Source organism: Leptosomus discolor, chromosome 18 (genome assembly GCF_034619465.1).
Source record: "Leptosomus discolor isolate bLepDis1 chromosome 18, bLepDis1.hap2, whole genome shotgun sequence".
Classification (NCBI taxonomy): domain Eukaryota; kingdom Metazoa; phylum Chordata; class Aves; order Leptosomiformes; family Leptosomidae; genus Leptosomus; species Leptosomus discolor.
This window is the reverse complement of record NC_141408.1, coordinates 11,076,368-11,103,560: the sequence shown is the minus strand read 5'-3', so window position 1 is coordinate 11,103,560 and position 27,193 is coordinate 11,076,368. Positions and strand designations below refer to the sequence as shown.

Below are 27,193 nucleotides of genomic sequence, written 5' to 3'. Positions count from 1 at the left end.
AGTAAGGAGTGGGAAGTCTCCTCCTGGCATATATCTGAGGAAAGCTCAGTCATGATGTCCAGCCCTCACTCCAGTGATGAACAAAGACTGGTAGAGCCAGGAGAGAAAAAGCCTGGCTTATACCACAGGTAGAACCCACGGATGCGGTAGGAACCTGTACAGGGGAGGCTGTATTTGAAGCACCAGTTTAAACAAAGGCTTCTTCATTGGGAGTGCCATTGATTTTGAAGAAAAGTTTGGCATCATCCATCTTCTGTTTTTTCTCTCTCTCTAGCCTGCGTCTGTAGCAGACCAGGTAGACTGGAAGGCAGAAACCCAGCAAGCTCACACCAAGCAAGCCAACGTTCACCTGCAGGGAGGAAGATAAAACAAAATTAGGCAGGCCAGGGAGACAACAGCCCAGTCACGCATGCCAAAGCGTCAGAACCCAGCCCACGTCACTGAGCAAACCAGGAGACGCCCTGCTCAGTGTATTGGCAACAACCTCCACTGTATTTATATTTACACTCCTGTGCCCAGAGCACCACGTGGATAACCTAAATGCTGCAAGAGCTTGTTGCTCTGGATCATGGCTGCGGGAGTCTTGTTCCACAGAACAGGCAGGGCTGTTTAAACTGCAGTTCTTCTACACAAAGTTTTCTGACTGAAGAGCAACAAGCTGCTGGGGTGGGCACATGTAGCCCAGAGACCACGGCTCTCCCCAAGACCACCCATGTAGCAATGAGACCCACCAGCCATGTATCAAGCTGCCCAGACAGACTCTCAAGACACCGCATCAGCCCTACCCTCAGCAGCCACTTGGCTTTTCTGGACGTTAGCATCAGCAACCCAAAATTTACTGGTAATAATATATTATATTTATATATATATAAAAATATATAAAAGGGAACAGAGTATTTTTACTGCATTTTGAGGTCGACACAGATTTAGTCTCTTACCTGACAGATTTTGACACAAACTATTAGCATAAAGCACTCCTGCAGCCTTCTCCCTTCCTCCCTTTCCATACACCAGCATAAGGGTGAATGGCTTTCCCTCCCAGGGAATCATTACTCACACAGGGAAGGGTCTCCTGGACAGCACCAAGGTAACAGTAGACTGGAGGACATGTAAAATTCCAGCTGTTTTTAACCTTGGCCCACGCGCAGGAGTCTTTTGTTTTCAAAGACATGAGCCCAAATCATCTTAACCACCAAGGTTTCACATTAAATTTGAGAAGAACTTGCCCAGAGAGGGTCTCCTTCCAAAGGCCCCGTCAATGCCATAAAAAGAGGCTGCTGCAGAAGGGCGAAGAGGGCGCTGATCAACGACTGCAACCCTGTCAAGCTGCCAAACTGAGTGGAGGGGTATCTGTCAACAGAGAAAGCAACAGCATTATTCTATGTCACCTTGACTGTTCACATCACCCAGATCAGATTACATTCCCAGTTGACTAACACAACAGAGCACAGTCCCCAGACAGGCATAATATGAAGAACTTCTCTCTCCTGGACTTAGGTGTAACTGCCTCTTTTTCTAGAGTATTTAGCTATACCCGATGGCATGCACAGTGCTCTCTAGAGCAGAATGCAGTTGCCAACAAGGCTGGAGCCTTGCTCTCCAGATTATTCTCCTCCTGAGCTCCCAAACTTTAGTAGTATCAGATCCAGCACTTGTTTTGTAGCTGTACTGTAGGCAGGTGGGTGTGCTTATACAACTAGTGTTCCTTTTGCAAAGGGAGCAGAGTGTTGATGTTTACAAGTTAAAAGCAGGGCTGCTTTATCCAGATGACAGCATTTGTGGCTGAGCAATCATTTTCATCTGGTCATAACAATTTGCTCCCTTTAGAAGTGAGTGAAACCTGCACAACAGGTTAGCATGTGTTTTCCTTTTTAGAGGACAAGCCTGATCCTATGTCAAACTAAATACTGTTGATTGGGAACTGCTGAATATCAGATACTGCTAATGGAAAAATAAATTTCACAAACAGTCTAACATCTCTTTCCATGACCGAGCAGTGTTTAAAAAGGGTCAGGTTAAACTAAGCTTGGAAAGAAAGAAGTGGATCAAAACCTCCAAATATTCAAAGTAGTCCCATTCAAAGCAAAGATACCTCACGTGAAGGAAGTTCCAGAGAGTTGCAACGGTCAAACAGGATTAGTTTACAAGCAAGCTGATATATACAGCAAGAGGCATTTACCTTGCCCAGGACAAAAATCTTTTACTTCTAGCTGCCAGGGAACCAAAAGTTTATGCATTTTTGAAGCAGAGTCTTGGATGGGTTTTCTAGTCTGGATTCCTCAGACACTGAGACCAAAACCTTTGACAGAAGGAGTCTGTGGAGTTGTAGAGTCTCCATCCGTGGAGATATTCAAACACCCAACTATATGCAGTCCTGCTCTAGCTGACCCTGGTCTCAAGAGGTCCTTTCCCACCTCAATGATTCTGTGATTCTCTGAAAAATAACAGCGTCTTTCTGTTCCTCTGTCCCAACAGCTCAGGACAGAGGGGTATATCTGTTTTCAGAACCAAAAACATTGCCTAGTAAGGAAGAGAGTATTTAGATTCAGCTATTGATAACTTTGGTAAGTTGGAAACAGGATGGATAATCTCTCCTGGGAAAGGGAGGAGGAATCACCAATGGTTATCTTGAGCAATGCTTTACCAATGTAACTTCAGAGCAGACGAAGCAATGTATTGAATTATGTTAATGTTTTACTTGGACACTACTACTCATTACAAGACAAAAAAAGCCTTGAATTTTTACTATATAACCTTAGTGTCGATAGCCTAGTCAAACCTGAGGCCCATGTATAGCTGTGCCTCTCACTGCAATAGGTATGCCAAAGGGGTTAGCTGTTTCTAAACAACCAAAGCATCAGCTAGGACTTAAGTCCAGCTACTGTCATATCCAGTGGTGACTGAGGAAAAAAGTTGCATCATTTTTCCCCTCCAACCATTTCCTGATCTCCCTTCTCACCTGGACAGCTTATTATCCCAAACCAGTTTATCTGGCCAGCCATATATTATAGTTCAGCAGAGACTTACACAGCTGCGTAGAGGCCTCCCACAGCTGAGTGGATGAATCCTCTCACAATTGTATGCAAAATGAAGGAAAGAATCTGGAAAGAGAAGCAGAAAAATGTCACATCCTGGACACCACGTAGGTGTGCCAGACCCCAGCATACACCCATTCCTAAAACCTGTTCTCCTTTCTGGTACAAAGCTGGGCTTGAGGAACCCAGAATCAAACAGCTTTTCAGGTCAGCACAAGGGAAGAAATTTGTACTAGTCTCTAAAAGCACCGCTTTCCCTTCGCCAAGGCTAACATGGAGTGCCCCCTGAGGTTAACCACGCACAAGACCTAGCTCATTTGTAGGTGGCACTGCTGCAAGGACATGACCCCAGTAACCTGTGGCCAGGGTCACAATGCTTTTTTATTGTGCTTGTGGCATATTTAGTTAATTTTCTACAAGTTATTGTGGATAATACGCAAGTATGAGCAAACTATCTCTGTTTGCTTACGTCATCAAGGCATGTTTAAGTATAGCATAAAATCACCGAACTCCTCTGTCAAAAACAGATGGTGCCACAAAATAAATATTTTAACAGGTTTATAATCCCACGGGCACCACTGGGCATAGCATTTGATGCAGAAATAACCTGCTGTATATATCTGTCACGCTTCTTACAGCAAATTTTCTGACTGTCAGCAGCTTAAATCGAGCCCTGGTTAAATGCACAGGCACTGCTGAGAGGATCTCGGTAGGAAAGTGTTGTTACACAGCTCAGCTGCAGAAACTTCTATGTGTGAATAAATTGTGGATCAACTCTGACATTTTAGCTATAGCTCTTCTTTAAGTTCCCTCAAGAGATGTAAACTGCATGGTATCATTTGTTTCAACTCTAAGACTGGGGTTCCCAAAGCAGTACGGGAGTCTCCCAGCAGTGCCAGAAAACCCTCCTGCCACTAGCTGGGTTCTGCCGGCTTGCAGGACCTCCTGGCACTGTCCTGCCTGTCATTTTGCCAGGACCCACACTGCCAGCCCCTCCAGCACACCCACCCATTTGAACCATTCACCTGCAACGGTAGATTAGGAATAAGACAGGTGATTCCAAATCCAACCAACAGGACATTTGTGAATGCAAAGGCATTGGTGGCATTGGTGATTTTCTGGATCTGACGATCACGCTTTTTCTTTTTCTTGTCACTTCTGGAAGGATAGCAAAACCTATGTTAAAAAAAGCACTTTCAGCAGCTACTGAAATTCACAGCAAGATTCTCCACATAACACATCAATTATCTAAACCAGTTTGGCTAGAGGTCTGCCTAAGGAGGTGGTGGGATCTCCATCAGTGGAAGCTGAGGAACATCTGGGCAATTATTTCAGTGCTGTTACTCTTACTGTTAGGCTAGAAGGGAAGTCTGAGCATCCCCTGCTAGAATTTAAATTTGCTCTTCTTGACTGATCTTAGTGGACATGGAAGATAGTTTGGTCCTTTCCTCTGCAATTATCAAGTCCTCCTTCAGGCGTTCTTTTCTATACTGAAGAACCAATATCCTTTTCAGTCTTTCATCACAAAACTCATTATGCAGAGCAGATGAGGCCTGCTACGTGGCTGCATGTCCCGTGTGGCACACACTACGCACTGCTCAGCGTTGCTCTCCTCATTGTCTTCTGAGCCATCATCACACTCTTTCAGGCGCCAATCCATGATGTACCCGATCACAGGTGCTGTCAGCAAGCACAGCAGTTGCAATACCCCAAAAATGGAAGTGTAGAGAGCCACTGCAGGGGGAAAAAAAAAAAGATTAAGAAGAGTTGTCAGTCCAAGTGGTACCATAGCAGCAACAGGGGAAAAAAAAGAAAAAAAAAAGAAAAAAAAAGAGACAGAAAAGAAACTGTTCCTCCCCATTGATCACTCTCTCATTAAGAGCCCAGACCCCCAATAGTCACGGGCTAACAGGCAGGGCTGAAGGAGCTGGGGCACCAAAGCCCCACTTCTTCATTTAGCCTCCCAGAGACATGACATTGGAGTGTACATACTGGGGGCACTTGCTTCAACCATTCTGATCCTGCATTAGCATTCTCTGAGCAGCATCAGCCCAACGGCAGGTAGGGCTGCAGAAATGGGACCCAGCAACTGCTTAGTGCCAATGAGGTTTTCTTCCGGCTAGGACCAACAGGGAAAGTTCTTACAAGCAATATATCCTGCACAGGCAACCCTGCCTTAGTCATCAAGCTCCTGCCTTGCTGGGAGCTGCAGCTACTTCTCCATCTGGGAAGCTCCAGCAAGGAGAAGCCAGGCTGGGAAGGTGAGGACTAACCCATTTTGTGCTGAATGGACAAGTCTGGAGGCAAGGGGAGAGGACATTAACAGCAAAACTCACAGCATCTGAGAGCAATCATTAAAAACTCAAACTGATGGGAATTCCCCACGTGTTAAAGATGGGAGAAGTGTCTAATTGGCTTGCTAAGGGAAAGCTGATGCCAGCAGACTGAGAAGAAACTGTCCCCTCCTGTTACTGAACAGTTCCCCCACCCTGCAATGCTTTTTCCACTTCCTCTCTGCAGCCCACTTGATGGATTGTAGGCATCACAGAAAAGGGCTGGTGAGTCACAGTGTACCACAGCTCTGAAATAAGGATGTAATTCTGAAACTGGCTATCTCAGCACTGAGTGCTTACAAGTTACAGCACTGTAAGCTAAACAACCAGAAAGAATGCTAGTTTGTCCCTCCCAACACATTTCTAGATCTAGCCAAAGCAGTAGAGCCAGGTTTTATACCAAAATCAACTTGGTAATGGAAAGAAATTGCTCACAAGCCTTTCTCTCCTATACAGTCGCAGCAAACCCCAGCAGGGCTGCCTTGCTGTGCTAGGCATGGCACCTGATGATACCTTCCTGGCTCCAGTTGCTGGCAAGAGAATCAAGAGGAACTTCCAACTCCAGCCTCCAAGCTCACATTCATGCCCCCATTACCTCTGCAAAGGCAAGCCCTGAAGTGGCCCCACATCCCATCTCATTATAGCAAGTGCTGTAGCCAAGAGAGACAGGTGGCATCACCCTCTACAAACACTCTTGGAGCTGATTTGCTGTTGTCTGGTTATTTTTTAATAGAGGGTAAGAAGCAAGCCACGCTGTCATGTTTTGCCTCTTCGTGTTATTCTGAACACTTAATCTTGGGCTCTGAACAGCAAGAGAGGAAGCCAACTTGAAGCAGCAAATGAATTTATGGGGTCAGCAGGAGAACAGAAGAGACAGTAGCTGCTACAAAACAGGACCTCCTCAATGTATCATCTTAAAAAAAAAACCCAAGTTCTTTTCTAAGGAGGAAAGAAAAAAAAAAAAGAGCAAATACCAGAAGTAGATACGGCAGAAGTAGAAGCCTGGATAGAGCAAACAAAGGGTGCACACATGGGCACAATCCTTTACATCCACTGTCTTTACATGTCTTTCCCTCAAAACTATTCTGAGCAAGCACCTCCTACAGCTGAGTTTCCCAGCCCACCCTGATTCTACCTAAGGTCTCCAGGTATTACCAGATTTGAAAGCAAGGTGACAATTTATGAAAGATGCGGCCAAATTTCAAGTTCTAGACACAACAGGTCTACTTCCTCCTGCCTTCCTACAACACAATTACAGTCACTTACAGAGCTACTGAACCCCTTGGCTTCTTCCTGATCTTTTGGGGGTTTTCAGAAGATAAGCAGCCACAGGCTGACTGCTTTTTCCACCTCTAGGTTTCATGACAGGTCTAAGTCACCATAATCTGCACGGGAAGCAGGACTTTCAAGGATACAATGCCTCACTGCAACTTAAAGACATCACTCCCTATCTGAATGATTTTCCCCACATTCTTCTCTCCTGTTCTGCTCCCAGCAATATTTAAGTTTTCTTTGACCATAACACTTGCAGCATTGACTCAACTCTCTTTTTCCCTTGCTGAGTGCTCCTGAGAGCAGTTGCAGGTGGAGGGAGCTCTCTTGACAAAACATGACCAAGTAAATAACTGCAAGAAGAACGAGGAATCCAAGGGAGCAGTGATCCGCGCAGATTACATTTCTAGAGAGCTGCACACATCTTGGAACTGCTCTTGCAGCCTGACACTGCTGCGATTAGACAATACCACTGTTTTGCTGATGCCATGGAAACACCAAGACAGTGAACTGCACTGCGAGCCCAGGCTACATTCAGAAGGAGGAGGAGGGAGAAAAAGGGGAAGAAATGTCAAAGGTGGCACAGAAAAAAAAAAAAAAGCAACACACCCAAAGGACCCTATCCCTTTTTTTAACATGGAGCTTGATCTAAACAGAATAGAGAGTATATCTAGCTAATAGTAATTCTACAATATCAAGCAGGGTCGGAAAAACGAAAGAGAAATAATTAGAGCAAGCCAAGGTAAAAAGAAAAGAAAAATCAGTGTGAAAGTTACAAGGTAAGCAGAAAACTAAGCTGTGTTGGGAAAGGTAGGCACTGTGAAGTTTGTCCTGTTTACTGTTTAAGTTCTAAATTGCCTCTTGAGCCAGGAGATAAAGAGCTGAATGCTGCAGGCTGTCAAAGTCTCAAGAAACAAAGCGATTCAGGGAATGCCAGGGCACTTGGAGTTTCCTGAGTTTCCTTCCCTCCCCCAGAGCTCACTCCTGTTTTCAGAGGAGTGCCTCTTGATTTATCAGCTTCATGCAATCCAGATTTAACAAGTTCAAACTGGATCTTACTACAAAGGACAAAAAAAAAAAAAGGCTAAGTCTCATTTTGCAATCCTGGGTATTTTCAACATCAGTAAACTAATGTACTCTTTCCTGTTTGGTCCATGTACTGAATCAGAGCTATAAATACAGACGAGTCCAGCGCAGTGAGCACCCCGGAGCCTCCCCAGCACACACCAAGCTGCACAAAACAGCTATGACTTCATTTCTCCCACCCCCGGTTGCTGGGCTGAGAAACCTAGTCCAACTATTAGTCATGAGAGTCAGCTGCTCTGTACTTTGTGCTTGCTTAGGATAAGCAGAGCAAATACCTGATGAAATAGGTTTTCCAATAAAAAAAATTATCACAGTCCAGCCTGAGAGGCTACTTTCAACAACCCATCTGGGGAAATAACATGGAATAGTATTTAACAGACACTGGGCTAAAATTAGCTTGACATTCAAGTGTCTACCTCGCTGCCCCTCTGTCCTGGGCTAGTTCCAGCCCTCTGCTAGACCCTACCAGCAGCTGTCAGCTACACTCTGACACCACTAATTGCCATATGCTGTGCATCTGCTGAGTAATCAGGCTTGCTGGCCTCTTGCAAGGACCAAGTCTGGGTCAGGTCCCAGTTACAAGGAAGCACATAAAAGTTTCCAGGTTACACTACCTTGATCTTCATCTCCAGACAGAAACTCAAGGATGGTATTCATAGCCCCCATGTAGAAGATGAGCCGCAGCTGAGTTACACACATGGTGATAAGGCTGAGCAACAAGATAGGACTGAAGACACTCTTCATGAAGGAGGGAGAAGCTGCACAAGGAATAATAAGAGTCTCTGAAGAAGGCGACATACCTTTGTAAACATGCACAATTTCAGAAGAGGCTTTCACCTCTGGGTTAGCAGGTCTCCTCCTCGCTAGTTGTTCCAATACTGCGTGCCAGTGGCAGCTTAAAGGTGTTCACAGTTAGCACCTACCTGGTGCCTTACAAAATTCCATAACAAACAGCTATAGATACCTGGAGTTTGGCTACCAGTAACTGGGGAAAGGGAGCAGGAAGGAAGACTCACCTAATTCTGAGGATTAAAGCAAAAGGAAGCTTCAAACCATTTGCTTTCGCCATATCCCTGACTAAGGAAGGCTTAGTCATGATGGCAAGAGTCTACCTAAGAGACAGCAGTGACCAACTGCACTGTCCTCCTGCAGCATTACCAGTTACCCATGCTCTTGTCCCCATCACTGGCAACACCCTTTGGTGTATTTAGGCAAGTATACAAGGACAGGATTCCTTCTATAACTGAATTGTACTTAAATCATGGTGGCTGGCACACAGCCCTGGCAACCCATGGATCACATACGACTATCTCTTATAAACAGGTCTGGATCAGAGCAGAGAGGCCAACAGCCTTGTGCCAGCACAAGCATCCTTGGGGCACTCATGGAACCACACCTGTGTTGTCAGGCTGGCACTTCACTTCTAGGTCCACCGTAGACAGACAGAGCTTGTTGTTCTCTTGCAAGGTTGTTGGCTCCTTGGGGCCCTTCATGGAGCTCCCCACACTGAGACGGCGCCCCACAGTCGTTACTTGCTTGTAAAACTGTTTCCCAGTGATTTTGTGGTCAAATCCCAGCCAGCTGAACTTTATTTTCACCCTGTTGGGCAGTAAAGAGCATGAGAGCTGCAACACAGGGTGAGGAATCAGAGGCAGCAAAGTTGCAGGAGTCAGAAAGGCTGTGTATGGATTTAAGGCTCTAGCTTTCATCTACAAATGATGGTCTGGATCCAGAACACAGTAGAGATACTTCCCCTGGGCCAATTTGGCATAGGTCAATACAGAAATACTTATGACTACTGACAGATCATTTTTCCTTCATAATTCCTATGCTTTGGAAAGTTCCACTTTCCAGAGACATTCACCAGTCAAGACACGATGCTAATGGCAGACATAAATCCTCAACCTAAGAAGGAACGGCAGCAATAAAAAACATGCAAGGGAGTTCCCTATCCACTCCCCTAAATTAGCCAAGCCACCACTTTCTAGAGGATTAAGAATGGGATTAGCCCAAGGCCAGTCTAGGGGACACTTACGAATAGTCCATGTCTTCTGGTCCTGGGAAAGGCTCCAGTGGCCAATTGAAGAAACAGTTGAGAAAAACTAGTCCGGCACAGCTTGCCCAGACAAGCAGAATAAGGATGAAGGAGACCCCAAAGTCATATATAACCTGGAAATCACAAGGGAATACGGTTTTGGCTGTAAGAGCAGAAAGATACTTCAATATTCTTTGAATGAGGTCTGAAAGGAAGCTGTAGGAAAGAAAAACATGCTGCATTTAAAATGGGTTTAACTCAAGTGGTAACAAAGAACTGTTCTGTGACATGCAGGCTTGGAAAGAGATGTACATTCACATCTTTAACAGCACCTACAGCGACAACAGGACCTCCAGCTGGAATAGCATGCAGCTGTATTGCAGATGACTGCCAAAGGTTTTCATCTAGGACCTTCTCCTTGGAAAGCCAGCAGGAACTTCCTTACACACTTGAGACTGGCTTACCTTTACTATATCCCCCTTATGCCAACTCTGCAATGAAACATCTCTGGTTCAGAACCACTAAGTGATCTACCAAGGCAGCCCTAGTGACCATCTCTTCTGTCCCTTCAGTGCTGGTTGCTAGCTCTGAACTGTGTTCAAAGCCAACCACCTGTGATAATCACACAGATTAAATACACACATGTGTATTAAAATACATATATATCCACTCCTTAGAGTTTTAAAAAAGCAATCTTTCATAAAAAAAGATCTTCAGTTCTTTACTTTTAACACCTTTAAAATTTTACTATCAGCAAACACGCTGTTCTCTTTGCAGTATTTGTTGAGTTCTTGAGGCAGTCACTTGGGAGGTCTTTAACAGACAGGAACTCAATCTTGCAAAGGCACATCTCTTTTAGAGTGCTTTAACAACTAGTCCCTCTTTCTTTCCACATTATTGCTAAATGGTGCAAGACTACAGCACACCACCACCAGTCATGAGTCATGATCCCACAGCCTCACCTTGATTCCTGGAAAAGTCACAGCAGAGGAAGCATAGGAGCCAATCATCAGAGCAATAAACGTGGAACGAAGGTCACCAAACATGTTGGGCAGCTGGAGAAAGAAAAATTGGTTGAAACAGGCTGCTGCCAAGGGAGGGGAAGAAAAGAGGAGGCAGCTTTCTTCAGAAGATATTGGGATTTAAAATTAAGACTCCTGGATACCAGAATCTGAAGCAGCCAGTTTTACTCAGGAATGACTTAGCTCTTCAGCATATTGCTCTGCAGGTTGTATTGGTGCCTCCAGTGTCAGGGAACATCTACAATCCAAGATTTACGTGCGTAACGAGGCTGCTTCTTTCCAGACTGACAGCATACTTTGCATTGGTTACCTTTAGCACAGGACTCTTTGCTCCAGCCCTTGTGCTTTATTTAAGAGTTCCTCACCCCAAATCTGTAGCCACCACCTCTTTTCCTCTCCAAAAACTATGTGCCCAATTCTCTACATATCACCCTCTTCTCCGCATATCACCCTCTTCTTAGTCAAGAGTTGCTAGACACAGGCTTTGATTCCTGCACAGTCTTTAACACACCCTGCAACACCTTAACTGCCAGGTTTGTTTATGCATCTTGGGTCAGCACCCAAATCTTTGCAGCAGACCAGAAAGTTCCTGTTATAACAAGAAGGAAGAGACACAAACATGAACTGTGTTGCTGTTTGCATTTCCATTTCTAGCTAAGTCCCTGGCTCCTCCTGTGAAAGCAGACTCCCTACGAGAGGGGTTAAAGCTGGTCATTTCTGCATCAGTTGGATGGCTCTGATGCCCAAGCACACGACCTTGGAGCTAGGTGCAGGAAGGCAAACACTAGAAATCCAAGGCTTTATTGCCCAGCACAACTACGAAGCTGCTGAACTCTGCAGCAAGCAGCAGGCAACAGCACCTCACGTTGCTATTCCTGCCACCCACCCCACTTTGCTGCCTGGGCTCCTATCAGGTGTGATGGCATTGCTGAGAGCAGACCAGGCCGGTTCTGCAAGGATCTGTTGGGAAAGCAAAGCCCTCAGTAGGGACAGCTAGAAGCAGCTCACAGCAGCCACTTCTGCCACCTCAACAGCAAAAGCACTCCCAGGATGGCTCTCTAGCCCCTGCTTCCACTAGGACCCAAAAGTAGAGTGGGGCAGACAGAAAGAGCTGTGAGACCTTCCCACTCTCTTGGGAAAGGAGGAACTCCCCATTTTCCCTAAACAACCAGAAGCAAACAAGTTTTCAACACTAAGTAATGACAGCCTGCAAACTGGAAATTAGAGAGAAGGTTTGAAGTTGTAGGCTACAGAGAGCTCAACTGATATCTCCTGAAGCTGGTCAACAGGCAGATATTCTGCTGCAGGCAGACAGATTTCCCTCCCATCTCCTTTTTCAGGTCACTTACTCCTCAAATTCACTTGGGCATCACTACCACGTCAGCCTCAGAGGGTGTCAAAGCAGGACACTGCAGGTGCCTTCTAAGACCAAAAGCATAACTAGCATTTTTTTTCTGTTTAAAGATGCTGCTGAACAAAATCATTCAGAGAATATTAGACTGAGTCTGAGCAAGCAAATGCTGTCATCACATTCCCCTTCCACCACTGAAAAACAAATCCATCTTTCCCAGGAGTAGCATATAAGGCAAGCAAATCTGGCTTGTGTCACGGCAGGACCAGCGTGTTTACAACACAAGTATTCCTGTGCAGGAACACGGGAGGATCCATCTGGCTGTTTATCATCCCTCTGTCTCACTGCAGAGCTTCCTATGCAGTGCAGTCTCCAGGTCCTCAGATAACCCCAGCCAGAGAACAGCAGCAATGATGTGCCGAGCCTGACGCTGCTGCTGAACCCCGAGCAGACGCACACGGCGGAGGCAGAAAACGCTGCACTCCTCTGCAGCAAGGATCCCCACACCCATCCCCAGACCCCTGCATGCGGGAGAGCTGCCAAGAGGCTGCTTTCAGGAGCTGCAGACAGAAAGCGGCAAAGGATCCAAAGGTCTGTTACCAGGCACACACAAAAAAAAAGATCTCTTGGAAGCAGTGGCCTAAATACACACCCTAGAAAACAGCATCTGCAGAATACAATACCTGCAGGCTGCAAAAAGGCAAGTCACTGTCACTAGGCAGGGTGTTCATTTCATCTCAAACACCCCAAACCTAAAATAATCTCCAGAAATTACAACAAACACCTGCTCCTGCTGGGGAACTCGGAGCAGGGCAAGGGCTCCACAAACACAGCTGCTTCTTGGCTCGGGCTGGTTTTCCCCAGAGATCACAAAAAGCCTTTTTCATACAGCAGACAAGCAACTCCCAGGTGGATCCTCCTGCTCTGAGGAGATGTACAGCAAGCCTGAAAGCAAGCAGTCGTGTCCGGGAAAAGCCAAGTCTGCTTCTGCCTCGATGGGGACAGAAGTCCTAGAAAGGCTAGAGATTTCCTAAAATCCTATTTGGCACCAATCAACTAGTTAAAAAAAAAAAAAGCCATAGGAGATTTAAGGTCTTATCCAACCCAATCAAAGTAGAAACAGCAAACACTGGGCACTTAGGAGGAAAACAAATCTGAGACTACCTGGAAGGGCAGAGGGGAGGTGAAGGGAAAAAAGTGTCTCTACCCAGATAGAAAACCTCTAGGAGTGCGAGTGCCAGCACTGGCAATGCCTCTGCAGGTCTCATCTAAAGACCAGCTACTAAAATAACACACGATATTTACTAAGCCATTTTTCATGCTGTCTTTATAGCAGTAAGCATTGGAAAAAATGAACCACAGGGAGGAAAAAAAAAACCCAAGCAACAGAGCAAGTGGTCTTTTTGTTTTTCTGCCACCGAAGTGATCCGATCCTCATTCTGAGCTTATCCCTGCAGGCAAGAAGGGACTCCTCCACCAACTTCTGCCCATTCTGCTATGACAGCCCCAATTGCACAAGACCTACAATGACAGAAGTTCTTACGTCTCCTGTTTAAAGGTCAACAATGATGTATTATTAGCTTTATGCCCTGTCTGCAAGATACTAACTTAATTTTGCCATACCATAACTGTTTTTTCCAGGAGTCCTTTATTACAGGTATGCAATCCTAACCTGCTAAAATAATTTCCTCTCACAGATTATTTTCTCATCTGTCCTATAAGTTTAAGACCTTGGATCATTTTTTATTATTTTTCAGCTTTTTCCTGGAGACAATCCTTATGCAAAAGATACCACAGCAGTATTACCAAACCCAGTTTCCCTCCTCTTGCAAAGACTGAAAGAACAGTGGAAAAAGTCAGATTGAGAACTAGACTAATGGAGAATGGTATTTTTGTTCAAGCTAAACTTTGTTTTCCCTATTGGGGGGATATTTGGAAGTTATACGGACACTAAAAATACGTTCTCCAGGAAAGCCTCAAACTGCCTGCTTTGTCCAAAGCATATGGAAATTCCTGTTCCCATTCTCCAACAAACAAAAGATCACAGAGTCCTAAGTTTTCCTAATATTTCCGAGCAGAACAGATTCCCTGCACAGAGATGCCTCCCTGCTCTGATTAAAGGGCAGTGTTTGTAGCAAAAAATAAGAGCAAAGCAGCTGTAATTCTTTGAAAGGAAAACAGGACAGAAAACAAGCTATAAAAGGCTCTTTGTGGTAATTTATCACACATGTTTATTTCTTTGCATGAAATATCTTCAGAGCAGAACCAGTGCCAGATTCCTGTGTTGCTGTCAGAGCCACCAACACAGATCTGTTTCCATTTCCAATCTTCACTTATATTGGCTAAGACCAAGTCACGAGGCAGAAATCTCCCCTCTGCATTTTAACAACAGGCACAGTCTGACCTTGTTCCCAGAACTGCCAACAGCACCACTCGCTCGCTCCCCCTCCTCCCCAAGCCACAACACAAGGCACCCAGGAACAGCAGCTTGCTTTGGCTCTGCCACTTGCCATGTGCTTTCACGATACCCTGGGGACTTGTTATTGAAAAAGGCTTTAAACCCAAGAGGCAAAGCTTCATGGAGTACTACCTCAGGCTGTAATCCTCAGAGATCCCATTTATCCCTTGCACAGGCACTGAGGATCCCAGTCTTCTGCTCTCCCAACATATCACACCATGCCCACGCACACAGGTGTTCTGGGAGGTTTCAACACCCAAGGAAACCCCACAAGCCGTAGCACCCAGGGAGCATCCCAACTCCACACGCTGCAGGGGCTCCCTTCATGGCCACCCTGCTACGAAGCAGCAACTGTAACCTGCCTGGGGTGGCCAGGGACCAGCTCCATGCACCAGTGGGTTTGACCCATTTCCTGGAGCACTTCAGGTCACTTGCAGCTGGCAGGAGAAGGAAGTCACCTTGCTTTGACTTGTGTGTGCACGTGTGCGCTCGGCAGTCAGTGCCTGTGTCAGCCAGAACAAGCTTACTTGGCACCAGAAGTTGATTAGTGCTCACTGCCTCTGTGTAATGAACGTCCTCTAAAAGGTCTTCAAGTCTCCCCTTTCAGCACTTACTTCAGCCTCTCCTGGGCACCCACAGTGCATGCAAGCCACATCACCCAGAGCCTGCAAGCCAAGGACGGCCATCCCTGTGTCCCCCCCTTGCTGCACTCGCTGTCTCCATGGGCCACAGGTGGAAGGGACCCACAAGAGATGACCGTGTCACCGCAGAAGACGGCTCTCAACGCACCAACCGCAAGCACCCCAGCTTGCAGGCAGAACCACACAGGGACAAAACAGTAAGCTGCCAATGAGCAAAAGACACCTGATTTTAACAGTCACCACCACAGCTATGCTATGATGCAGGTGAAGAAGTGCTTCCCTCCCACCTTAGACTATTTTTAATCACATTCACATGCCTCAGGTACCAAAATGCCTCTGTGTGGCTCTGCAGGGAGGCACAAGCAGCTACATCTGAATCTGGATTTGAGAAGTCAAGCCTGAAGCCACCTCAGCTTTTTACAAAACACACTGGAGGGGATGGGCTCCACCTGAGGTCTCCCTGGGTGAACTCGCAGCATCACTACTTGCTTCAGACCTCCTCAAGGCTTCGATATCTTCTTGGAAGATTTGACCTTTTTCCTGCCACTGTACTTCCTTAGTGCTGCGGAACTGGCTCACTAATGAGGAAGCTAATAAGTGGCTTTCTTACTTCTTCTGGTGCTAAAAGCCACAGTACAGCACATCCAATATATTTCTGCTCTATCCTTGCCCTCCCTCCTATCATCACCAGTGGCTCTAAAATAATCTGTGACCCCTTAATAACAACCCAGAGAGGCAATAACCAATGCTGGCAGCAAGCAGGATGGGAAGCCTCTCCTCTCCTGCAGCAGTACTGATGTGCTCCTCTCTTCCTTGCTTTGATTTGAAGCGTGGCAAGATGACATTTGCCCCATGGTTCTTTAGGACCACGGCCAAGGCTTCTTCCAGTGAAGAACACTGCATATGAAGGAGACACCAACATCTGCGCAGAGTTTTGAACGCTCTGAATATATGAAAGCAACAGCAGCAGCAACATCACAGTACACACAGTGATCTGTAAACCCAGCCTCTGCCAAAGTTAGGTCTCAGGAGTTCAGCCAGTGTCTGAGCCTTGTTAGTCAGTGTCTAAGCCTTGTTAAATTAGAGGTAACCTTAACAGAAAGTTTTACTTCAACAGCAAGTTCAAAATATTGCCGTCCAAATCTGAAAGTTTTCAACCACAGCTCAAGAAACATCAGTGCTTCCCAGACTGTTTTCTGGAAGACTTTCCACCCAGCCCTGTTCAGCCACATTGACAAGGATCAGGGTACTGAGGTAGAAAATAAAGCAGCTACTTGGAGGACGATACTGCTCCCGTCTCCAGGCAAAAACAACCCCAAAATATAGATATCCAGCTGACAGTTGTTGACCAATGCTTGCAATACAATCTGTGGACTAACCAGATCTAAGCGGGCTGTGTGGATGGAGCTGGGAGCATTCAACAATGCAGCAATTCTAAGGAAACCTGGAAGGGACTCTCACCCTTCTGAAACCAAAAGGTTTTTGTGCTCAAGAACAACCCTTTTCCTGGGGCAAGATGCAAACTGCGCTTACAGAAAACTGGTCATACCCAGCTGCAAGGGTTTGTGCCCTGCTGATTCTTCCTGGAGTATGTCAATGCTAAATCCAGTGCAAACATGTCCAGCCAGTGCCAGATAGCTGAGCACTGCGTGTACAGGCATATGACAATTTGAGTCCTGCACAAAAACACTTCCTTTTTTTTCCCTCCACCTTCACCTGAGATGCAAAGGGCAGGTAAAAAAAAACAAACAAAGGACTGGGGAAAAAAAAAGTGCCTTAGAATAACCACCTAGTGCTCAGCCTTTCAGGTAAAAGAATGACTGACCCTTTGTACAAAACAAAAACATCTGCTATTCAAGCCACAGGCAAAAGACCCACTTTGTTCTTTTCTGCTAGCCCAGCTAACAGTCTTAGTAAGGAATAAAGTAAGAGTCTGGTAATAACTCTTCACTTACCGTAAGCGATGTGAAGGTCATGCACATCCCACCAAAGCCATTCAGCGCCAACGCAATGAATATCAGCACAGACAGAGCTGCAACAATAAAAAAAAAAACGCCCTTAGCTTTTACTGGGGTGGAAAGGGAAAGGAGACATGAGCCCTGAGGGCTTTGGTCCTGACACATTAGAACCTCAGTGGATCAACACCCTCAGGACGCACCACGCTGCTTCCTGAGCCAGCACCCGTCTCCCCAGCCACACAGAGCAGGAGGGCCAGGGCCCTCTTCCAAGACTTCAGGATGGGCTCCTCTCTCCCCAGGATGGAAGGGTTTCTTTTCTGTAATGAACAGACTTGCTGATGCAGCTTGTCTGAATGGGTCCTAGGAAGCTTTACTTGAAAGAACTGGATGAAAAGCATCATCTCGCTATCCAGTCTTGAAGAGCAAGCTCCATCTACATGCAGTGAGAAAGCTGATTACACATTAATTACCTATTTACTACGTAATTACTTAGGAAATTACTTATTTCCCAACCCTGAAAGAGCCATGAACTTGTTTGGAATTGCCCTTTTACAGGACCTGACCCTGCCCAAACACAAAGCTGACAGACCTAGCTATCTCAGATGCTTGGCCCTTGCTACGCTTTCCACTTAGGGTTGTGAAACACTAGCCCTCGCCAGAGCCACTTAGGCCAGGAGATGTTTGGCTTGCATCCCCAGAAAGACCCCAGTACAGCACCGGAGCTGTGACAGTCAGAGCACGCTTGTCTCCTTCCCCAAAAAAAACCCCCAAGCTACAGCCCCAAAGTCCTCCCAGCTCAGAAAAACGCCTACTTACAGTCTGGGTTACTGGCACCATACGCGATCAGCACACAGGACACAGCAAAGCAGGCACTGAAAGGGAACCAAAACCATGAGTTTCTTACAGCCTTACACGCAGTAACTTACATATGCTTCTACCTCCTCAGCACTTTGTTAAGCAAGCGCAGTATAACTTCTGTAAGAGGGAGGGAAGCTAGAGATTTGGAAAGACAATATCCAGGGAAATACCCAAATATTACAGACAGACCTTGCACAAGGGCTGAGGCAGCAATCTCTCCTCCAGTACTTACACAGCTCTTGCTGGACCCAAATTCCCTACTGGTTTCCCAGCACAAAGCTTTGCCAGCCCTCATCTTGAGGTGACCAAAGACAGCAGCAGCCTTCATCCTGAGATCCAGCTGTGGTCACAGCACTCAGCCTTTACCTGCTCCTCTCTGGTAGGGTCTGAGTCAGAGACTTGCTCTGTTTTTCCCACTCTGTCTACAGGCCAGTTTGGTTTCTGGCACAGATCAGTGCATTAAAATTCAGCAGTGCTGGGGTCCACTGTCCCAACAAGTCATTAATCCCTACATGCCATGACAGAAACAGCTAACGACCTTGCTATTTGAGGCAGAAAGCAACACACACCACATGGCAGAGAAGGGCCCTAGAAAAGGCAGGCAGGATGTGTTTATCCCCAAGTTAACTCCCCAGCTTGCAACGATGATGTAACATCTTGGTTTTGTGCCTCTCAGGACATAGCTCCCAGCTCAAGGAAAAAGCTACCCTCCATGACTCACAAATGACTCCTCTCGTCCTCCAGGCTCCATCTGGCCAGGGAACACAGAGCACCACTGGAGAGCTGAACTCTGGACATGAAGTCCCAAGCCCTTCCCTTATGGAGCAATTCACCCTGCTGGCTGAAACCATCCCAGAGCTGCTCCAGTGCCGCTCCAGTGCCCTGTGCATGGCCAGCAGCTTCCAGTAGATCCCAGCCCATCCCTCATACAGTTCCCAAGGCTGCAGGGACCCCACAACAGGCACAGCACCCATCTTCCCCAGACAACACATGAATTCGCCCCTCAGCCCACCCAGGGAGCCCAGGACACCAACCTGCCAAGCAGCCGCAGCTTGCGAGGGCCGTACTTGTCCATGACAATTCCCAGGGGGAGTGTGATTGCACTGAGCAGGAAGGACCCAATGGTGAAGGCCAAGTTCAGCATTTCATCCTGGGCATTGCAGGAAGGCCATTTGTGCTCTGAAGTTGTGCCGTTCTCATATTCAGGGCTGCTGGTGGTGTTTCCTACACAGTATGACAGAGGATCATCATTGCAGTGCGTTAAGATGAGGCTTGCAGCACTGCAGGAAGGAGGGAAGAGAAAAGCCCTGCACACAGGGTGCCACAACACACTGGGCCTACACCCTCCACACTCCATTTTTTTTTTATTATATTCCATGATAAATGGAGAAGGGAAAGAGCAGCAGCAGGACAAGGAAAACCTGATGAGCTCAGCTGGGAGTGGAAAAAGGATGTACAGGCACCCAGGGGACAAGTATCCCAAGCAGCAGCAGGGTAACCATCTAAGGACAGAGATTCACCAGTTTACGAAAACAACTATACAGCAAAGCCCTGGCAATTACAGGGGACTAAACCCAGCAGAACCTGAAGGGACCAATACAAAACTAAGGTCCTCCTAATCTACAACTGGCACTTTCTCACAGATCTTTTCCCTAACTAAACTGGAAGCGATAACTACAGCCAAATCAGTTATTTTGGGTCCAGACACTGGGCTGACAAGACCTGGCACAGAGCAATAGCCTGCTCAAACGAAAAGCTTCCTGCCCTCACTGCAGGCATCAGGATGAGGAACAGTTTTGCAATAGCCACCCTGCTTCCCGACTGCTCTGGCTCTGAAAAATCCTTCCTGGATTTAACTACCCTGTTCCCAGGAGGGCTGGCAGATCACCTGTCTTCTCCATTTGTTAAAGGATTGATGCATCTTTAACTTCTGCCCCATAATTAACATTTTCTATTCTTTCCAAGTGGGTTTAAGTTATACAGATCAATTCTATCTCCAGCTTTCTGCTCCTGCCCTTACATGAGGAACTCTGCAGGCAAACTCCCACGCTGAACAGAGCCCATGTTGTGTAAGAGATAGAAACGGGACAATTTAAAAAAAAAAAGAAAGAAAGAAGTTCCCTTTTTGCAGCAGCAGCAGCTTTACTGTCTCACGTCAACTCTGTTCCTGTTACAAGCCCATCCTAAGGTGGCTTACAACTCCTCAAGCAAGCACGCTTGCCTTTAGACTTTCATTAACCCACAGCTCTAGTGCACTCCACCTCTCCTTCTCCCAACGCTTATCTGACTTACAAGTAACATTTGCTGGTATGACAAAGCACTGCTTTCTTACTGCTGCTGCAAGCCAGTGACATAAAACGCTCTCCTCCATATTTAATAATTGATCTGACAAAGTTCAATATTAAAGGAGGAACAAAGAGAAGTCACCTACATAACCATCTGCACGAAGCAAGACTAGAGATTCCAAGCAAGCCCTGGTTAGTTAGTTAATTAGCAGGAATCCCTCACATACAAATGACTTCACATTCACTGCTTGGTGTGGCTAGTGCAGGTGATCCCCTTGGCTGCTCTCACCCTCCCTGTGTCTCTGGGGATCGTCTTACAACTCCTTCCCTTCTACCCAAGCCTCAGCACCGTCACAGTTACTGGTTTCACCCTGGTTCTCCTATCTGGCCAAAACAACCCTCCCAGCTTTGTGTCCATGGCAAACAAATCACACTCTACCTTCCAGACATCAGGTGTTAGCAGGAGTCCAGGCGCTGATATCTGAGGCTTATGAGCTGCCTGCAAACCTTCCTCTGTCTCCTCCAGCACTCCAGGGAAGGCACATGGCATTTCTCCCCATTTACCCTGCTCTCACCAACACCTTTAGTAAGATGGTCTCAAATGACCTGTGGGCAGTGATGACTGTTTGTTCCTTCCCTCTACCATGTGCTCCTGATTCGATAACTTAATCTGTCCCTTCTCTTGCCCTGCTAGTCATGCAGAGCCAGAGTAACCAACAGGGAGATCCCCAAAAGGCCACATGTCCCATCAGCATCCCTTCTGCAGGGAGGTCAACACTCCAGCCTGAGGCTCCCAAGTCACATCCTTAGAAATGAGTCCTGGACATGACTTGGGAGGCTATTGCAGTTTTCACGCTACATCTCAAGCTTTTTCATCCATTTTTCCCCCCTCGCAGTCTCCTCTCGTTGTGGCCCAGGATCTTAAACACTGACTCTGACAGCACCTCCACAGGGCAGGCACCGGCACACAGCTTCACCCACAGCATCAAGGCTTTTTGGGCTCTCTACAAAGATAAATTCATAGGAAACAGATGTGGGTGAGAGGTTAAACTCAGGAAAACAAGGGTGAAAAAAACAGTAACAAAGTAGTAGTGGTTTCCCTGTGTCAGCACTCTACAGAGATAGCTCAGCTGTGGAGTGGAAGGGTGGAGGGACACAGACAGTGCAGTGACCTTATAACTTCTGGCTGCACATATTAAAGAGCCTGTCAACCCTCTCCACAGAGAGATATCAAACCAGAAACATTCAGCATTTCAAGCTGGAGTAGATGAATTACCGTTAATGTACTGATGTGTACAGTTGCAACAAGACCGCACAGAGCTCCCACAGCATACGCCTGCTAGCAGACCCTCCGACGGCATGCATGATGAGCAGCAACACCAGGGGGCAAAGAGGACACAGGCTCCATCAGCAGGGAAACTCATCCCTCTCTGATGACTTGCTGCAGCCAGGAAAGCTGGGAACAGGGCACCAAATTTCAGTCCCTGCTTACACCAACCACCTTGTTTACAGCTGCTCATTGCCAGCTCCAAGGAGGGGCCAGGCAACAGCACTATGTGGAAATACAAATTGTTTGTGAAAACAGAAGCAGCCCCTGAGCAACAAGAGAAGATCCACTGAGGCGTAATGGAAATTATTCAAGCAGCCCTTGGCACCCTGACATCCTCCGATCCTTTGAGCCATCTCCATAAATAGAACATTTTGGAGGGGCTGCAGGTGTGTGCAGGATGCACAGGGTCCAGCTGAGAGCCATCTCATCAGGGAGAGCATGCCAGCAGGTCACCCGCACAGGAGAGCAAGTGGCACCATATGACATGCAGCTAGGAGGAGATTAATGGGCAGAGAACCTGCCTAACTACTCACCTACCTAATGCACCTGGTTACAGCAAACAGCAGGTTCCCTCAATCACAGCTCAGATCCTGTTCCAGATCAGTGCACGCCACACTGCTGGGGAAAGGCTGCTATGTGCCTGGCTCCATCTGCAACAGTGCTTTGGGCAAGGGCTGTCTCTGTGCCAACGGCGGTGCCCTCCCCAAATTCTCCCGCCAAGTCCACCTGCATGCAAGCATGCCAGGTCTGATATGCAAGAGTGCCACCTGGGTAAGCCAGCAGCACAGGCTCAGTCCATGTACACTCACCGCTGTCTCACTGTCAAGCTAGAAGAAGCTGCAAGTCTTTATCACCAATTACAAGAACATACTGCCTAGTTTTACAGCACTTCCCCTACAAGCAGCAGGATTTCTACTGCCCAATTAGTAGTTCAAGTTACTATTTAAAGAATGACAGCTTAGGTGAGAGGAAGGCTGCCTTGGTAATCATTTATGTCAAGCTCATCGCTGGGATTTGTTCAGGCTGTTACTGAACATTTAAAGTCATCCTTTCTCCCAAATTAAGTGCTGTAGGTTTCATGAGAGGGTCAATTATTAACTACTCTGCTGACCTCTTCAAATCCCAGGCACACACCACATTACCAGAGGAATGAGTCTGGCTTTTTCAAGAGTGACTGCCATCTCAGATGGCAGAGAGAAGGTTTCCTTTCATCTTGTTTCATGGATCAGACTGAGACAAGCAGGCAAGACACCCCCAGCCGTCCTGGCAATAACTCTGTGAGACACAGCCTACACAGCCTCAACTTCCTTTTTTTTTTAAAAAAAAAAAAAAAAACAAAGAAAAAAAAGAAGGGGGAAACAAAACAAGAAAGAAATCAGGGCCAAAGAGTCTGGTAACATTGGTTAAAAAAATCACAGCGAAAGACATGTGCAAACAACCGATCTGCAGACTGCCCACATAAGAACATGTTTTTACTTTTCAGGATGGTGTCATACTTCTGGGAACTGGGAGGAGATGTTCTTGCTTTATAGGACTCCAAATGCAATTTATTCGGGTCTCCCTCCCTGCCTGTCCATCCTCCATGACCCCCCCTCTGGGCACCCAGCTGAAAGCCTCGCATAACTGAGGCACAATCTCTTGTTAAACTCCCATTCTCTCCCCAGCTGCAGTTTCATTTCGCAGCAATTCTCACCGGGGCAGGCACCTTCTCATGCAGCTCCCCAACACCACCAACAGCTGCTAATCACCACAGCATGTTTCCTGTAGAAATTGAACATTTACCACATTTACTCTTTTCCTGTTTACAGGGTCACGTGTGTGAAGCCTTTCTACAAGCTGTCGTCACATCTTACCAGCTTGGAAGGAACATTTAGACTGCAGGCTCCCCACCGCAGACCCCAAATATTAAGAGCAAAGAGGTGTAAGGAGCACCTTCCTCCTATGCCTGTGTTAAGGCATGTTAACCTGCCACAAATTAGCTTAGCGTCCCTTTGGTTTTCTGCAACCATGTCTTAGAGGAAGGCCCTCTGTCCAACTGGCTCCTTATCTCTGCTCTTTGTGAACAGATTATCAAGTTCAAGATTTATTTTTTTTTAAACACGTCTCAGACCCTTGAGCTTCCCAATCCCAGTAACATTGTAGCAACGCAAGACCCTGAACAGATCAAGTTCCCCAAAGCCGATAAGGCCCGAATCCCCGATAAAGGCTGCAGAATCAGCAATTGCACCGAATAAAAGATGCTGCTTCAGTTGGTTAAAGGCCAAGTAGCAGTGTAGTAAAATTAAAATGGGAACAAAGTGCCACTAACCAGACTCCTTGTCAGCAAATTTCAAACATACCTCTCAGGATGTGGCCAAACCTGCCGCCCAGAACGGGTACAACCCTCCGCTCAAAACCTATTGCACAATTGCTTTAAAAATATTTGTTATTTTATGTGGATTTTTTCCTAGGTACCCATCTCCACCCTCATGCAACTGAGTTGGAGGCTTGGCAGACCCCACGTGTTTGCATGGTGGCTGAGTAAAATCCAGTATCAGAAGTCAAGGGCAGGCAGGGAAAAGGGGGAATTCAACAGGAAGACAAGGAGCCCTTCATGAATCACAGCCACTTTCTGGGCAGCTGCTGCTACCTTCAGAGAAGAGCCTGCAGAAGGGACAAGGTCTAGTTTTCTCTTTCATTGGAAGGCATCACAAAGTGCAAGAGCTTTTGCTGACAAATGAAAAGCCCTGCCAAAAGCCTTTGGCTCATTAGGAAAAGTCTTTTTTTTTTTTTTTTTTGCAATACTTACATGCACACAGCAGCATCAGGAACAACAAGTGCCCAAAGGCTACTAGTTACAATTTGTTTGCACCAACCTTCCAGCCATGTACCCACTCAGGCTGCAGGATTCAATTAGGTTCTGCTGAGAAAGGCAACTACTGGGTGGGTCATCCTAATGCCAGCAAAGGTTAAACTCAGCTTGGTGCCAGTCTTTTAGTGACCACTGCAGGGCAGCTGCGAGGGAGTCTGCTGTCCCCACACTCTGAGCTAGGACTCTTCCCTACCAAGTCACTGAGATTATTTCAATGAGGACAAAACCAGAGAGAGGAAAATGAGTAAGAGTGGATGAACGAGGAAACCGGCATAACTGGTCCTTGATGCTCATCAAAGCCATCACTGAGTTCAGCAGTGATGGCCAGATATTTGAGGACAATGAGAACATTTGACTACATGAATTTCTTTTCAGGGATGAAGTTTTCTTGCCTCAGGGCACAGGCTGGTCACGGGGAGGAAGGAATTGGCCCCAGGGCAGCAATTTCACCATCGTCCAAACTTTTCCCTCTTCCCTGATGTCTGTGGCATGGGCACTCCGACTGGGACAGCCAGACAAATCAGATTGGCAAACACGGGTGAGAAGCCAAGGTGAATCTCGCTGATTTGGGGCAAAGGCAGATGAATTGAAAGCAATCAAAGCTAAGAGTAGAAGGTGGGCCCCAAGCGAAGCAGGGCTTTAGTCAGCAGGGCACATCTAAGGAAGCAGACAGGAAAACGGCTGCTTTCAGAGACAGTCAGCATTTGCTTATCAACTCTTATGCATTTTATCTTGGTGTCAGAAAGTCTCCACTTGACAGGTTTAATGAGATTGCTTACACAGGCCTGTAACAAAGTCACCATGGCTTGGCAAGAACAGAGCAGCCTCGAACAGAAGTCCTAAATGGTCTCCAGCTGCTGAGGACTCTCCCTCACACAGTCTGGAGCACTACTGGAGACCCAAGTGACATGGACACACCTGGAGGCATTGCTCCACGAGCAGAGCATAGGATAAACATTAAGCAGCCAAGCTACAGCAGGTAGAAGACTCAAACATGCGTGTTTGCCAGGTGGACCAACCCAGGCTTTACAAGGCTGAGGCAGCTGCCCACAGGCATACAAAGCAGGAGAGAAGACCTTAACGAGCAGCTGATGAATGAGTTAAAAACCCAGAGTATCATCACAACTATTCACAGTCACTTTTTGCTTGGACTTTGTTTCCCCACATTTCAGATTTCCCCCACTATTCCCAGCCATTACCTGCTGATGGTCCAGGCACTTACTCCCAACTCCTTTCCTTCGCCTACCAGTTTCTCCCCCACCCCATGCTCACAAGCCCTGAACGGGCCGATCTACCTTCTCATCTCATCTGCCATCACACCCCTCTGGACAGAGCCCAAACACCTAGCTCCTGCCTCTCTTCACTATGTTTTCCCCTTCTCTGACCACATGCAAACCTTCTGTCACTAGAGCAGCTTTCCAAATCCATACCACACCTTTACCCTCAGGTTCCTTTTAATCCTGCTGTCCACCCTACCATACTGTGGGATTCCCCAGACCACAATTCTCTCCATGCCCAGGCTGCGGATATCTGTCCACCTACACGCTGTTTTTCCCAGTCTTATCCTTCCCACACCACAAGATTGCCTCCTTCCCTGCAAGGCTCTGTCTGCAATGTGGACAACCACATCCTCTGCCTGGACCAGAAGGTGGATCTCATGCCCTCATAGAGACACAGCCTGGTCTGAGCACATCCTGGGTGTTTGAAGAAGGAGAGGAATAAAACATCAGTAACATTTACTTCTGCAGCTTCTCCTCAACAGCAGCACTGAACTCCTCTAATGTCATTGTCACCCACGCTCTTTTCTTTCCTGCCACTAAGAAAAGAGTGCCTATAGTTTCCTCCTGCAAACTCAGGACAACTCCCCCACAAATCATCATCTTCCAGAACCTATTGGGCCTTTCCTTGCAGAGATCAGCCAGGCCACCACGCAGAGGAAGAACTCATGGCCAAGTAGAAAAAGCTGTCCAGAAAAGCTTTACCTGATCTTTAAGCCTTCTTTTCCAATCACTCTGCAAAGCAAGAGCACCTAGAGGCACATTACACCATCACAAGGATGCCATCGGTTTTGGAAAGGAGCGTGCATCCCTTCCTTCTGCCCCAGGACTGACCTGGAGCTCAGCCCTACTCTAGCCAGTTCCACACCACCTTAAGACAGGGAACCGCACCAGCAAACCTCAGCAGCAACTTAGTCCCACAAGTTTCCAGCGCATCCTTACCTGACTCGAGGCACAGGTAGGAATAAAACCCTTCTGCTTTCAGCATGATGAGGAGGGACCCCCAGCCCAGCAGGACAGCAGAGAAGAGCAGGTTCTCAATGATGGCTGTGAATGCCATCCACCAGCGCCGGCGATGGGCGGTAGCAAGCGTGGGTGCCATTGCTGCCTCGGAAGATGGCCTTGTTCAGAGTCTCAACCTGCAGGGATAAGAACAACGTCCACTGAGTCCACAGACACAGCACATGCTGCTCAAAGAGTGCAAAAAAAGCATGGTTTAAGCTGAGATCTGACTGGAAAGCAATCAAACCTGCCTGCTGAATGTAAGGCACTTAAGTGTAAAACTTGTTTTTGCAGGTACCAGCTTGCCAAGTTACCTGGAGGGATGGGGGAGCACAGGCGCCCTTGGAGCAGCCCCTCCAGTGCACACACCATGTTCAAGGACTCCGTTCCACTTCCTGA

At 47.0% G+C, this 27,193-nt stretch overlaps 1 protein-coding gene across 1 annotated transcript; it reads right to left on the bottom strand.

Moving 5' to 3' along the window:
• Positions 1-187: 187 nt before the first annotated feature.
• Positions 188-26,894, bottom strand: SLC43A2 (solute carrier family 43 member 2). The gene is made up of 13 exons (XM_086475197.1): positions 26,735-26,894; positions 19,084-19,273; positions 18,008-18,063; positions 17,189-17,265; positions 10,724-10,816; positions 9,762-9,895; positions 9,123-9,325; positions 8,341-8,484; positions 4,631-4,769; positions 4,061-4,193; positions 3,028-3,101; positions 1,227-1,350; positions 188-349 (listed from the first exon to the last, which is right to left on the bottom strand). Exons 1-13 carry the CDS (start codon positions 26,892-26,894, stop codon positions 188-190), a joined length of 1,689 nt encoding a protein of 562 aa, XP_086331323.1.
• Between the last annotated feature and the right edge of the window lie 299 nt (positions 26,895-27,193).